At 49.7% G+C, this 15649-nt stretch overlaps 1 protein-coding gene across 3 annotated transcripts in view; it reads left to right on the plus strand.

Annotated features, from left to right (window-relative positions):
* SMG6 (SMG6 nonsense mediated mRNA decay factor) overlaps nt 1-15649 on the plus strand; it is a 108135-nt gene that overhangs the window by 5593 nt on the left and 86893 nt on the right. For all 3 annotated transcript variants that reach the window (XM_065036954.1, XM_065036952.1, XM_065036953.1), the window contains exons 5-8: nt 617-723; nt 1900-1978; nt 2930-3040; nt 3686-3898. In XM_065036954.1, the coding sequence (XP_064893026.1) occupies nt 617-723; nt 1900-1978; nt 2930-3040; nt 3686-3898 (510 nt within the window). The remainder of the gene's footprint in view (nt 1-616; nt 724-1899; nt 1979-2929; nt 3041-3685; nt 3899-15649) is intronic.

A 15649-nucleotide genomic window follows, 5' to 3' on the forward strand; every position in this document is an offset into this window, starting at 1 on the left:
GCAGGGAATCTTTCTTAGCTGTTAGAGAACTTGTTGAACCAACTCTGGTACTTTAACATTTCTCAGCTTCTTTTGCAAAGAAGAACTTTTTTTGTACCAGCTCTGTGACCAGGGCTAATTAAGGGAAAGAAGCGTCCCAAGGTGCCCTGGCTTTGCTTTAGGTACTGAACATCTCTTATTTCTGTCTGTGGAATCTGGAATAATGAATGAGGAAAGCTCATAGTTGCACTGCCTCTGTGGCACTTGACAGCGTATTGCCCTGAGCTGTGAGTGCAGGTGCAAGCGACAGCTGGGAATGGATATTTTAGTCCAGCTCCATTCCCAGAGAGCTGGATTTGTCTAACATCTGTCTTCAAATTGGTCATGGCCTGAAAATCTCTCTTCTGGAGAGAGATGGGATGTCATTTTACAGGAGGAGGTGTTTAGGGGATTGGCTTGCCCCTGCAAATGCTGAACCAGTGCCATGGAGCCTTGTCATGTCATTCTGCTGCCCTTTTGTGAGACCTTTGGTGTGTTGGTGACCTCCTTGTAGCCCTCGGCAGTCCCTGGGTGCTCCCAGGGTGACAGCCGGGGCCGCACAGGTCCCACACAATGTGCTGTGAATGCTTCTTTGCAGGTGAAGTACGCACTGATCAGTGCTCAGAGGTGTATGATTTGCCAAGGGGACATTTGCCGATACAGAGAACAAGCCAATGACACCGCAAACTACGGAAAGGCCCGCAGGTATTGTTATTGACTGGGGAGCTGAGCACAGCTCTTCTTCTGTCTACAAGGGATGCATCTCATTTCACACTTAAACTTGCCCCTAGCCAAAGAAATCTCTCCTGTGAAGCTGAAGGATGTATCCTGGCCTGTTCTGCTGTCCGAGGGAGCAAACCAGCAGATCCAGTCGCCCTGTAGCCAGCTAGTGTGGAAGCTGTCCCGTGCTGGGAGGGTTTGTGCTGTTGAGGCTGGCAGAATGGCTCACATTTTCTGGTAGCTTTCCAGCTAGGAAAGGTTCCCATGTGTCCATATGTTCCAACTGCATCAGGAGTTACTGCATTTGTTTCTTGTCACTCTTGTTTTTCTGATTTTTTTTTTTTTTTTTCTGGAGCGAAGACTGATGAAGGGGGACAAGTGAGCCCACTGTGGGGAATGGAGCCCTGAAATCTGGAGAGTTCAGGAGAGCAAGGCAGGGAAAGCTGCCCCTTTTGGGGTCTGTGGGCATCGAGGAGTATGGTGATATCTTGAGGGGACTGGTGGAAACATAGCAGGTTCATGATGTACCTGAACAGTGTTGATGGATCTGTGTGGCATGATGAAAGCCAGAGAGCTGATAATACAGTGGAGGGAAAATAGGAGAATGGAGGGATGAATGGACTGCCACTGGATGGATGCCTCTGCTTTTGCGATGATTAAGTATCTTGAAAAAGTTGGAAATAGAATAATAGAGTCATTTCAGTTGGAAGAGGCCCTCAGGATCGTTGAGTCCAACCATAACCTAACTCTAGCACTAAACCATGTGCCTAGAATGAGCTAAGCAAGAAGTTTGGCCCCAGCTGCCTTGGAGCTAAAAAGGTGACTGAGGGAGAAATGTTTCCTGAAGAGCCTGTTCTCTGTACCCGAGGCTGCAGGGGGCACAGCGCTGGCTGGATCTGACTAAACACTCATCTTCAGGCCAAGCCAAGGATGTTTATTTCTGCAGCTGTATGTGCCCCCCTCTCATGCTGTGCCTCCCCAGGCTGGTGCAGCCTCGCTGTCTGTGCAGGCTCTTGCAGGCAGAGGGCACTTGTGCAAAGGGCCAGTCCCCTGCAGGACTGCCAGCGTTGTGGTGCAGGGGGAATTTTCACCTTTAACAGCAAGGAAGGCAGCCTGGTGTCCTTTCAGTAACTCTTTCTCTCTTGTTCTTCTCTTCTTCAGCTGGTACCTGAAGGCTCAGCAAATTGCTCCCAAAAACGGCCGCCCGTACAACCAGCTGGCGCTTCTGGCCATCTACACGGTAAGATGCTCATCAGGCAAGGATGTCGCAAGCGCAAGGAGAGCCTCTGGGATGGCTGTGAGATTCCATCTGGTGGAGAAAGGCATTGTTTAGGGCAGTACTCCCAGATGTTTGGGGTTTTTTTTAAAAAAAATAAAAGACTTATGGCAGGATGTGCTGTGTGAATCACAGCTGCTGTGGCTCCAGGCAGCTTTGTTAGGTACACAGTACTCCCTCAGGCTATTGGCATTTTGGGGACTGTTCAGTGGGCTGCTGAGAGTGCAGATGTTTTAAAAGTGGGTTGTGTTTCAAGTTGTGCGTGAGATTTCTGTGCTCAAGACCATGCTGTAAAGAGGATGCTGTTCCTGTTTGCCGTGTCTTCGCTGAACCTATGGGCACCGGTCTAAGTGACATCCACATGTGACTTTCTTAGGTTTGAGTTTTGCTGGCTGCTCCAGCCGTGCAGTAAACCTTACTTCAAGGAAGATGTGACAGCAGATAATGGAGGTGTCAGGCTGGGACCTCTGTTCTTTGTGAAACTCCTGTGGAGTCGTTGCCATATTCATGGTGATGTTGAAAAGAGTTATTTCCTGAGCCATCAGGAATTCAGTATTTAAGCTGTTTTCCTTTATCGTGTTGTCTGCTAAGAGACTGTTTTGTGTGAGCCACTGGGTTGATGGTTTTTCTAGCAGCTTTGGGGCTGAAGCAGGTGAGTCTGCAGGCTGCAGCATCACCTACTCTCCCTAACCCTGGCACAGGGCTTGTGCTTTGTGCTAATGGTTGTAGGTGGATGTGGATGGAGAGTTCAAGGTCCTGCTTTTCATACTGTTCGTCAGCCTGTCTGTCTGTCCCAGGTGGTGTAGATGGAGACGACATGTATATTTGAGGGACAGGAAGGTGAAGTATGTGGGAGCTTGGCTCTGAATGCCCCAGAATGAGTGGCAGCTCTGAGTCTGGTTGTGTTTTTTGCAGAGGAGAAAGCTGGATGCCGTCTACTATTACATGCGCAGTCTGGCTGCCAGCAACCCCATCCTCACGGCCAAGGAGAGCCTCATGAGTCTGTTCGAAGAGACGAAACGCAAGGTGAGTCTTGGAGCAGCTGCCTGTGCTGGTTCTTCCATACTGGAGAGCTGTGGGAGAATCCAGAGAGGAGGGTGACAGGGCTTTTGGACTTGGAGTCACCGCTTACCTACTTATAATAAATTCTGTGTTGAGAGTTGGATGAGAGACACAGTCTTTAGAATGATGGTGTCCTTTCTGCCTCTTCTGAGACTCCTTTTGGGGTTGTTTGGGCAGCTGAATCTCTCGTTTCTGGTTCAAAAACTGTAAAACAGCCAAGCTCAGAGAGGGCTGTAGGTTGCTGTGGTTTGCAGCATGGCCTAGGCGTGTAGCATGATCATTGCGTTATCCTGTAGGTGCCCCACAGGGGTGGGCAAGAGAGGCTGAAGTCCCTTTGTGCCCCAGAGGGTCACCCCAAATCAAAGATGCGGCACGTTGGCTGCCACATGCTGCTAGAACTGGACACAGCTGCTCCTGTCCTGGGGCAGCTGGAGTTGAAAACCTCTCACCTGCACTGTCCTATAGCATCAGAAACTAAATTCTGGACCTGTCAGTGAGTTACTGTGGTTCTGAAGCAAGGGGAAGGGCTGATTTCTCTATGTGATTGAACTTATATACTTTTCCTGAACTCTGATCCCTGGGTGATCTGAATCTGTCCTGTTTCCCCAGGCTGAGCAGATGGAGCAGAGAAAACATCAGGTGCTGGATCTGAGCCCCAGCCGCTGGGGGAAGGGCAAGAAACCCACATTGCGACAAGTTGGAGATGATGCCACACGGCTGGAGATCTGGATCCATCCTTCACACCCCCGCTCCTCCCAGGGCCACGAGTCCGGCAGGGATTCCGAACAGGACAACGGTCTTGGGAACCTCAGCCCCAGCGACGTGAGTACTGCAGGAGGCGGCAGTTGGCTTTGGTGTCATGTGTTTGGAATGCAGCGGAATGACACTGGATCTGTTTTGCTTTCCTGTTGCTAAATTTTCCAGTATTTTGGCTTCCCCTATGGGAGCTGTGCCTGGGTCAGGCTGCGGAGCTGGTGACCTCGTGCCTCTCATGTTTAAGGCATGTTGTTACCATCCATTTCTTGGCAACGTGTGCTGGCGTGGCTGATCTGAAAGAGGAGAGGCACAAGCAGAAGAAGCTGTAAAATGCCTCTGCTGAGGGCTCTAACTTGGGTGAGGTTGCTGGTGGGAAATGAGGTCAGATGCTGCAGACCAAGGTTAACAGTGACCCTGTAAGCTTGGAGGCATGTTCTGGAAGTGGATCACTTGTCTCAGTGCCAGATGATTGGAGGTTTGCACTGGATATGTGAAAACTGTGGGTTCAATTTCCATTATAGGTGTTATATTTGTATTACCTGTTCTGCTGAGAGGCCAGATTGTTGCTTTTTTTTTTTTTTGCAAAGATTTAAAATTAAAAAAAAAAGACAGCGTCTCCCAAGACTGTTGGAGCTGTGTACCTTGCGAGAGGAGCCCGTGAACTCTGTTTGTCAGGCAGAGGAATGCAGGCGCAGGCAGTGGTGGTCGGGAGCTCATCCTCTAGGAATCCTTGTGCTGCTTTGGCACATGCGGCTTGCAGGAGAACTTGCCAGGGAGCTCTGGGCTGCCTGTCCTAAAATGGCTGTTAAGGATGTGAGTTTAGCAGAGCTGGGAAGGCCTTCTCTGCACACTGCGGGGCTCGGAGCTGCTCGGACACGATTGCACTTTTAGAACTTGTGTGTGACTTCAGCTGGGTGGAACTGGGGTGAAGTCTTGGAGCTTTGAAAGATAAGCTCTGGCACACAGCTGCAGCATTTTTAAGACGTTACTGCCCTTGGTTGTTTTCCCTCTCCTCAGCTTCTCTTCTGGAGACCTTTGCTTCCTCAGCATCATTGAAAGGAGCGTGCCAAGCTTTAGCCTCTCCATAAATCATTGATGAAGATGGTTTGACATAAGATGCTGTGAGTGTTTTTGAGGCACTAGGGGTTTCTCTTTGGCAGTGCTCCCATGTGAGACGGTGTAACGGCTTAGCAAAGTGAGGGTCGGTGATGTCTCGTTGTTTATTATAGTGCAATGCTGTTTGCTAGAGCTGGCCCTTGGTCTGTTCACTGGGGGGCTGTGCTCTCTGAAGTGCAGGTCGCTGCCAATGCCTGTACAGATTGTGTGTCTGATTACTACCATTAGTCTTGATTTCTTCATCTGTTTGAAATGTTGGCTCGTTGAAAGCACAGGCTTTCTGATCATGGAGAGGCCAGACAATCAGAAATTTAATGGCAAAAGGGGGGGCTGAGGGTGCAGGTTCGGGCACTGCTGTGGTGACGCACTCTCCTCGTGTTGGCACAATTGCTGATGGGACCGTAACATGGCCATCTCAGCAAACCGGTCTGCACTGAAAATAACCAGGTGACAAGAAAACCTTAAGCCTGTGTCTCTGCCAAAGCTCCTGTGCTGTGAAGCTCTGGGCTGGATAAAAGCAGCTCTTCGGGAAGCTCTGGACTCCTCGCTGCTTGAAGCTACAGCCTCTCACCCTCTGACTCACGTCTCTGGGTGGTTTCTCCTACGGAAAGGAGCGCAGCAGCCTGTGCGTTGCCACGGTGTGGCACTGTTTGGCCTCGCAAGGTCCCTGCCCACGCCAGGGACCGGCAGCAGCCCTGGTCCTGGCAGCTCCTCTGCCCCATGTCCTGCAGCCGGGCGGACGGGAACAGCTCTTCTCCCAGGGGACGTGTGCCAGCGCATACGTGTCATTTGGGGGAAATGAGTCTAGACTGTGTCGCTGCCTCCTTGGTCCCTTCCTTGACAGCTTTAGCCCTTGAAAAGACTGAGATGAGCCGTGTTCTTTTGTTTGTACTGACAGCTCTGCTCTGCAGGTAGCTCCTTGGGTATCGGTCTTTACGGCAGCTATTTCTGGGCCACAGAATGCAATTTTGCAGGGTAGAATGGCAAAGTGTTCAGCTTTCAGAAGCAGATGCAACACCACCACGAGTGTAAACCCTGACTGTGCTGGACACGTGCAGGGCAGAGGTGTAGGAGAGAGGCTCTTTCTTCAAAGCCAGCCCAAGCCAAAGGTGTTTTTACTGTGGAGATGCTGTTCATTGGTGACAATAAATTGGTTTGGGATGTTTTCTGTCCGCAGTGAGTGCTTGCATGATTGTGCAGACAGTCAGGTGCCAGCCCTGTGACGTGGCACACGTGGCAGGGAGATGCTGAACAATTCCTCTCCCAGGAGCTGCTGATGCGCACGCTGTCCCTGTCAGCGAGCAGCGCGTCTGCTCAGCACATGCTTACACATCTCCTCTCGGTGCTGACTTCATTTTTCCTTCTGTAAGAAGACACATCATTACTTTATTTCAGGGGTAGGAGCCAACTGGATGCAGTTAGTAAAGCATGATGGCAGGTCTGCAGAAGGCCAGCTCGCGCTGCGGCCGTTGCTGTGACGAGGGGAGGTGACACGCAGTGCTGACGCTTTGCCCTGGCACTCTGTGGCTAGGTAAAGGCTTGGCATAGCTGCTGCTTTCACAGTTTGCTACATCATGTTTTCTAGGAAGATGGAGCTGGAAGAACGGACCATCTGCCCGCACTGAGGGGCACGTTCCTCCTTTTGGCCCATTCTTCCCTATCTGGATTTGGCGCTGCTGGCGTTGAACGTGTGGGACAGTTTCAAAGCGAGCTGAAGGAGTGTTTGGGTTGTAGCCTGCCTGTTTCATGCATCAGGTTTTGTCCGTTATGCCTGTAGTCTTTTGGGGTTTCATTCTGTGAATGGCTGTTCTCTGTGGTTTCTTTGTGTGTTTCTGGGTGTGCAATGGCAGGAGAGTCCAGGCAGAGCCAGTGCCCTGATGACCTGGCAATGTTGGGTCACTTTGTGTGGGATTCCAATCAGAAATGCAAAAAAGGAGGCTGAACCAATGAGCTTGTGTTGCTTATTTAAAAACAGCTGGACAGGGCAAAATGAGCTGAAGAGCTGAGTCTCCGCCATGTCTTCTCTGCCACTGGTTTCACTTGCCGTGGGTCCCTATTGATCTTAAATCTGATAGTACTGTATGCAGCTTACTGCGCAGATGGTGAATTGGTAAAGTAAACAGGGCAAACGTGCTGTCAGCCTCTTGAGAAAGTGTTAATATTACACTGAGTTTGAGATTTTAATCACCCCTGTCAGGAAACGCTGAGTTAAGGTTCCCACAGTTGCTGTTGCCCACTGCCTGCGCTCTGCAGTGGATATTTCCTTGTGTTATCACGCAGAGTGTGTGCACTAATGAAGATTACTCCATCACTGCAGCTAAGATGAGGGGAGAGAGCTTTTCCCTTGGCACAACAGCCACACCAGTAATTGAATAATTCTTCTCTCCAGATGTCTGAATACTTCAGCGTCATTAGAGAATTAAGTCTAGCGTCTTCGTGAGAGGTCAGTCTTGTAGAGCCATCTAAAGTTTGATAGGGCCACCCAAAAAGCTCTTAGAAAAGCTAAGGCTGGAGTCGAGATCTCTTGTCTCAGCCCTGCGTGTCGGCTGCAGGAACCTTGTCGTTTCTCAGGCTGGGGGTTTCTCGGCCACTTTGCTCCATCAGCCCGTCCTTTGCTGGGACCGGTCACACGCGGGAGTGCTGGTGACCTGTGTTCAGAGCTGGGGTCGCCTTGATGTCACCACCCGTGGTCCCTACGAGCTTCTGGTTTGTTAAAAGGCTGTTGTGGTGCGAGGCGGGCGCCTGCAAGCGTGGCCCAGCTTGGCTCGTGCAAATACACCACAGAGGCAGCCCTGTTTTTACTGCGAGCGGCTCTCTTCACACTCAGCTCTCTTCTCACCTTGTTATTCTTTTTCCATTACATGTGACAAGAAATAAGTGACAGGCAACAGTGGAAACGATGTATTGCTATAATGGTGGTTGTTCCTCCATATAGGTGCATGGATAAGAAGCTGCTTGGGGAACTCGTTGTTTCTGGAGTGTCTGTCCTGAGTCTGCTGGGCTTTGGAGCGTTTCTCGGCGCTGCCAGCGTGGCTGGGTGCTCTTCCTCAGGATAGTGAAAGACTGACCTTTTCTGAGCAGACTCCTGAATAATCCCCCATTTGCTACCTCCATAGTGTCAGGTGGGCAAAGTGCTCAGAATGGTCCTTTTTTAGGAGCCTCTGATCTGGAAGGTAAATCCAGGCGGCTGGGGCTGTGTCTCTGGTTTAGACGGGCAGCATGGAAGTGCAGGTGCGCCTGCGTTCCCCCTGCTGCTGGAAATGTCCCCCCAAAAGGGTGAACCTGTGGGCTGCACACGATGCCCCAAAAGCCAGTGCTGGCTCTTGCCTGCTTTCAGGGGTTTTTTACCCAACACTGTGTCTATGCAAAGAATGGAGGGGATGGAAACCACCAGACCAGCAGCTCCTGGAGATGCCCAGCAGTTATTTCTACTGAAACCATTTCTCACACCTGTTAAACATCTGAGCTGCACCAGAGCAGTGGCATAGGTGTGTCCCCAAAGGAAGGGGACACACAAGGGAATGTTCCTTCTGGTCATCTCAGCGCACGAGCTGGTAGCAGGATATACACAAGGTCTTACAGAGAGGCCTTGGGTCAGGCTGCCATCTGCGCCTTGTGTTAAGTTGGGAGGTTTGTCTCTTGCTACGTGTAGGTGCTCCCTTGTACGTGACATGAGTGACCCCATCTGTGGTCTGTTGTATTTCCGTCTGTCCTGGCTGTCACGGGAAGGCAGAGCTTCCCCTACAGCCTGATGCCGTATTCGGTTCACACCTCTGCAGCGCTGCGAGCCTCTGCTGAGCCTCCGTGCAGCACAAAACAGGCAGAGAAGCTCTTGGGGGTGGGAATGGCACCAGCAATCAGCTGTCTCTCCTTACTTCCATCCTTTATCCACCACCCACCTGGAAAAGCAGCAAGAGATGTTGCATCCTGAATTTGTGTGCCCAAAGCAGGACCTGAGAGGGAGAAACCTGCAGTTCCCTCTGTCCTGCCTCCTTTCCTCACCCCGTGAGCTCGCAAGAACCCATCAGGTTTGGTTACTCATTTGTGGAGGTCAGGACTAGGTCTGGGGTTTTTTCCCTTTGTGTTTAGGAAACGGTTTACAAACTGTTTTGAGCACGGGGTGGCTGATGCCGTGCGAAAGAGGTTTCTCAGCCTCTTCACTGCTGGACTCGCGTTCATTCTCTGCCCTGCCTCGTTTTCTGTAATCTCTTTCTCGGTTGGCAGCGTGAGTGTTTCTCAGTGCTTTCCTCAGCCTGCAGCCCCTCTGCCTCCTAATATGACCTCGGTCACTAAACCACCTTGGGGCTTTATTTTTACTCTAGCCGTTTCGTTTCACGTGGTAAGGTTTAGTTTCTTTCCCCTAGCAGTGAGAAGGCTTCTCTGCAGAGGAAGTAAAAGAGTGCCAGGCTGCAGTTGAAACTGGTTAAACACTAAAACCACACTCCTAGCCTCTCTGGGTTTGAGACGTGACATTCAGCCATGCAACTTAGCACTGGCTTATTTTTTTTGCCTGCCAGTCATGCACCCTCCCTGCACTTTTTTAATAAATGCTGGGTTTTTTTACTTTAAATGCTGCTAAAAAAATAATCTCAGCTGCAGTTCCTGCATTAGTGATCCTACAAGCAATGCTGTTGCCCCTTGCCTGGGCTCATGATCTGCCATGGTTGCTCAGTGCTGCTCCGCTGAAGCTCTCAGAGCTCGGTTTTACCGATTTAGCCTGTGCACGCATATCTTGTAGAGCCCACATGTTGCTTTCCAGCGCAGCTTGACCTTTTGTCACTACCCAGAAAGTGAAGGCTGAGCTATGGGTAAGAGTTTCCAGAAGTTGGTGATGATATTTCTTTTTTCCTTTTCTTTTTAGACCATGTTGGTGGTTTTATTTAAGTGTAAAGAACAAGGCAGGAACTAATATTACTTGAATGGAAGAGACACTGACATGTTCTCCTTCCGGTAACAGGCATCTGGTGCTAATTAACGTGTGTAGAAGTATCGAGGTGGATCAGAGGTGGGAGCAGTACAAGGACATGAGTGGCTTGTGCCTGTGTGGGGGGCTCTGCTGTATCCCACTGCTCAGAGAGGCTGCGGTCAGGGGGCGACACTTCAAGTTTCAACAAGCTTCTCATACTCTGAACCCAAGTACAATCATCCAGAAACCGCCTTTCCCTGTCAGTCACCCTTTCCTCATTTCCTCTCCTGCTGGTGCTGATCAGCCGGGGATTTGTGTGTAACCAAACCCCCTCCTGCTGCTGCACATCGGGCCTTGCTCGTGGTGGCGGGTTTGGTGCTGCGGGGTGATGTTGGCAGGGAGAGTTTGCACTTTGGATGAGAATATTGCCAGAATTGGCAATACGGGTAAAGGAAGTACAATGCCTAATGGCAGGGTTGGGAAATTTCCCAGAGTGGTGATTTGTCTTTTGTTAGTCTAACCTTGATCTTTGTCCGAAGTTGGCCCAGGCCAACGTTTTCTGCTGTCTGCTGTACGCTTTTTTTTTGGGATGGGCACCTCATATTCTGCAGCCAAACCTCTTAATTCTGCCACGGGGAATGTTTGTTTCTCTTCGATATTGAATGAGCCATTTCCAGACGGGCTTCGCATCCCCTGTGGAGGTGGGTATTAGGAAAGAAACTTCCTTCCGGAGGATCAGGGAGTGGAACCTGCTGGAATCTGTGTCATTTCCTCTGTCCTTGGCTCTACTCTTCCTCCCCAGCAGATTTCTTTGCTGCGTGATTCACAGTGGAGAGGGATATGCCTTCACACCCTGGGTTGTGCTGCCCAGAAGACTCCAGAACTGCTCCAGGGATGCAACAAGGTGCAGAATTACCTCCAGGTTGTAGGAGCTTTGGGCACGGGCTGTGTGGGAGCGGCTGCCGTTAGCCCAGCCGGGAGAGCGAAGGTTGTGTGCGATAATGCTGTCATCCTTCTGGAAAGCTCTGCCTTTGCTCAGCCTGTTGTCCAAATGTCTTCTCTGCTGGCCTAACTCCATCCCAAGCCTTTCAGGGTTAGAACTCTTCAGTCTTCACCTTTCTTAATTTCTCATATTATCTCTCTCCTTTGTGCTTCAACCTCACCAATAATGTACTCCGGAGTAGTGAAGAAGGCTGACAACACCCTGAGCTACATTAACAGGAGATCTCTTGTGACCAGAGCTCATCACACGTTGCTCAGTGTCATTTTTCTGTCACAGGAAGGGGCTGCTGTCTCCTGGCAAGCGGTATGTGTTTAAGCTGGCTTTTTTTGCTGATTGTGGCTGCTTCAGCATGTGGCCTCCTGCTTACCTGCTGTCCAGAGAACGGTTCTGCCTGGGTCATCTCCTGTTCTGTGCTTAACCAGCTGCAGCCTGGAAGAGCTGAGCTTGTATCCTAAATGACCTGCAGCACCAGAGCCAATTTGTACAAAGTTTTGTGTTGAAAGTTAACGTGATATCTCAGCTGAGGACTCTCTGGCATGTTTGCGTAGATTCATAGAGTTTATAGCCAGCAGGGACCATTAGATCATCTAGTCTGATCTCCTGTATATCGCAGGTCCTTAAATTTCACCCTGCTACTCCTGTATGAAGCCAAATAACTTGTGTTTGGCTAAAGCTGAACTTCCAGAAAGACATCCAGCCTTGAGAATCCACCCTTTTCCTGGGGAGTTCATTCCAGTGATAATTGCGCTGGTGCTGAAACGCTTACACCTTGTTTCCAGAGTGAACGTTTCCAGTTTGTTCTTGTGCTTTGCTATTCTGTGTAAAGAGCCCTTAAGTACCACGGAGGCGCTTCACACCCTGCAATCGAATCGCCTCCCAGTCTTTTTTGATACACTAAACAGATTGAGCTGTTTTAAGTTTTTCACTGTAAGACATCATTTCTAGCCTTCTAATCACTTTTATGGCTGTTTTATTTTTGATCCTTGACAATTTTTCAGCATCCTTTTTGAAATAAGGGCACTAGAACTGGGTGCAGTATTTCAGCGTCAGCCTCGCCGCTGCCGTATATAGACGTAAATGTGCTGTCCAGTGCTCTGCTTGTATGTCTAAGGGATGCATTAACCCTTTTTACTGGACTTCTCATTGGAATTTAACCACTGTAGTCCCTAGAGCCTCTCTGGAGAAGCTACTTTGGGCACAGTCTCCTGCAGATTTAATTTGACATAATCCCAGAGGCACAACATGACATTTGATGCTGGAAAATCACAGATTTTGAAGCGATTATAATAACCTTGTGGCTGCAGCCATCGTTACTGCTCCTTTTGCCGTTGTGTTACAGGCAGTTTGACAGCAGAATTTCCTTTCAGTTTGTTGATGAAAAGCATTGGCAGTGGGTCTCTACCAACCTCTTTCCATCCAGTTCAGTGAGGGCCCCTGAAGATCCCTGCTTTGTCAGGGCTTACTGAATCAGTTTTTAATCTCTTTAATGGTAATATATTTTTCAAGAATGTTGCGTATTACTAATTCATAGAAACCAAACTTAGATACAGTTTTGGTTGGAAAGGAAATAACATGCACATAAATATTCTATTCGACCCATTTTCCTTAAATTAAAACTTCTGCTGGTAAATTTGTTATTAAATAATGCTGAATTTATTTATAGGTCAGATACTTGTTCTGGAGCCAGTCGAGTTACTACTGCTTGATTTTTACGTTATTAAAGCGCACTGTTTTCTTGCTTATGTGTCTCATCTCACCTGCTCTCTGCAGTGATAAAGGAAAAAAATCAAAAGCTCGTTGCTTTTGCTGAGTTGCTTCCTAAATGCCTTTTTTTCTCTTGCTGGTTGCTGACTTGTAACTCTTACAACCATGAGATGTGTCGTGGAGCTGCTGCCCTGCAAAAGATGAGGAAGCTGCACGAGTGTCTCAAAGTCTCTTTACCTGTAAATTAATTTTGCATGCCTCAAGGCCATGGTACATCAGGGTTCCCTCTTTATTCCGTGTCATAGCAGATTGGATTTGACATTTGTGCAGCGCCTGATATTGAGTATTCAGGACTCTTGCTGGAATTGCTTCTAACGTTATAGAAATCAATCCGCTTCAGGGCAGGACGTTGCGACTGCTGAACAGAAACCTGCGTGTGGCAAGAAGGAGCCAAGGAGAGCTCAGTATCCATTTGTGGTTGCAGGTGGTATATGAAGAGGAATGATTACAGTAATTAGCCCAACTGGAATTTGCCCACAGCTCTGCAGGTACTTTGTAAATACTGCAAAAATGCCAGACAATCTTAATAGCCCTTTTGTCTCTTCTCCTTTGTGTAGGTAGCTATTTGCACCAAACACTTCCCACCAGCACTTTACTGTTACAGGTGCAATTGCAACAGCAACGAAAAGCCAACCTCCTGCTGGTATCTTGCCAGTCGAGCCCACTGCAGCATCCTGGGCTTTTCAGGAAGCTGTATCAGTGCTCGGTGTTATTTCAGTGAGATACTGCTGCCGCAAACACCCGCCAGAGCTGAGCCTTGCAGCTTTGGGACAGTGTGGGATAAAGGTTTGTAAGGCTGGCTCCAGGGCAGGTGAAAAACAGGAATAATCTTAATTATTAACATGGTTCTTCTAGCCCTTGAGCTGCAAGTGAGAACGTGGCATGGTTTGGTGCTGGGATGTTATTTAATACTTGGGGTGAGCGTGGTACGTGTTTTGGAGCAGAGCTGTGTGGCTCTGTGGTCTGTGTCCCAACCCCTTGTCACTGAGGAGACCCCCGGACCCGGGAGAACGTCCTGCTGTGCTCCAGTCCCTTCCACACCGGTGGAAACAGTGCATTTGTTACAGGCGGTTTTGCATCTGGTCTCTTGATTAATGGACTTGTCTTTTGCAGCCTATTTTGACTCTGACACCACTTTCTGCTCCACAGATGCTTTGCTGATGTTGAAGAAAGTTTGCCTCCCTTGATAAAGACCAGATCCTGAAATTTACTTCCAAACCTGAAGTAACAATTTTTAACTTGAAACACTTTTTCCCCAGGAGTGGCCGCTCCAGAATCCTTCCCTTATTTGGTGCCTCCTTCACAGCTGGGACTGATGCTCAGGTGCCAAAGCTTTGTGAGCTCCTCGCCATGAGCCAAATGGATCTGTGCTGGGTTTGAACATGGCAGCTCCGTGTCCCGTCGTGGGTTGTGGTATTGCTTGTCCTCTGCACCCTGGTGACATTTCCAGTGTTCCTGTGCTGGGGTGGGAGGTGCATTTTCAACCCTTTTTGGTCAGTCTCTTGAGGCTGGGTCTTGCTTTCGTCTTTTCTGGCTCAAGACATGACAAACCTTTCCTGAAGCTGTCTGGCCGCCTCTGTTCTGCGTGCTGTCAGGCCGTACTCCGCGTGGCCTCGCGGTGATTTGAGCTGGCTGTTCCAGGGCTGTTTGCTATCTCTGCGCTCAGCTGCTCCGTGAGAGGTTTGTTAGTCACTGTTGATTTCTTCCATGGTAACAAATCCAGTTTGGTTGGCAGCGCGGTGTGTGAATGCTCCCTGAGCAGCAGTGGGCTGCTTCCTCTGGTGAGGTTGCCTCTTCCCAGGTGGATTTAGTCTGTCTGCACATGCTGACTCATGACAGCCCAAACAGCTGTTTTCAGCTTCAGGCACTACTGTGTGCAGGGACCCCTTCTTCTTCTTGACAGCTGGTTTGTTTTTATAACTAATGCCTTCACTATATGCTCATAACTTCCATATCTGTGATGCCCACTTTTCAACTGGAAGGGCCAAAAAATCCATTTTTTGACATAGTTTCGTTGTTGTATAAGCCTTGCTTGGTGGGCTCTTCCCAGGTGACCGGCTGGGAACAGCCAGATTTGCTTCCCCATCCCAAGGAGCAACCTGTCTGCAAAGGGCAGCGCTGCGAGCCCTGACATGGGCACAAGGACCAGTTTTGGGAAACTTGGACTGTGCAGGGAGTGAGATAAAGGCAGGGAGTTGTCGCAGGACTTGTGCTGGGACCATGAGGATGGTGAGCACACCGACAGGGCTGTGGGGAAGCGTTCCTCTCCGCCGTGCGAATGCAGAACAGCAGATTAGGGGACTTCTCTCTCTGCCCTGAATCTGGGCAGCTCGGTGGAAGTCACTGTTTCCCTTTTGGCGTGAGAAGCAGCGTTTGACAGGAGAAGCAGGGAGGGCTCCCGGAGACTGAGGGACAGGTGAGTCACTAGAGAAGGAGTCATTCAGAGAGAAGCCCAGTCAAAGCAGCCCGTGGCCTTAGCGTGAACTCGGAGATGAAAGGTCCAAAGTTAAGTGATGAGCTCATCAAAACCTTGAGGCTGTGAGAGAAAAAGTGATGAAAGGAGCACGAGAGGTGCCTGCTTGAGATGCCACAGTGCTGGGGCACACAGGTCTCTGCCTGGGCTTGCTGGGTTCATGCTTAAGTTGGCAAGAGGTATGAAACATGCTTCTTTCCTAGAGGCAGGTATCCTGCTCCCTTTAAAAAAATACATATATATATATGTGCATATCTCTGTCCCAGTTCGGCACTGGTTCCTGTGGAGTGTGACTGGTTGCTCCTTGGGATTGTGAGTGAAAAGGCTGAGCGTGAAACTTGCTCTCAAAAGATGGGGGTGAAGCCAAGATCCTGGCGAGCCCTCCCGGAGCCGAGCGCGGGCGTCACTTCCCATTCGAGGTGGGGAGTTTTGGTTCTCCCCTGCTGCCGGTAAAGCAGCGCGGGGATTGCAGGGTGAGGGCACCCGGGGCTGCAGGTGAACGTGGGCCTTGGAGAAAAACTTCTGCCCCGATTTCTTCTTTTCCCCCACGTGCAG

The sequence above is a fragment of the Columba livia genome, chromosome 20 (genome assembly GCF_036013475.1).
Source record: "Columba livia isolate bColLiv1 breed racing homer chromosome 20, bColLiv1.pat.W.v2, whole genome shotgun sequence".
Lineage (NCBI taxonomy): Eukaryota > Metazoa > Chordata > Aves > Columbiformes > Columbidae > Columba > Columba livia.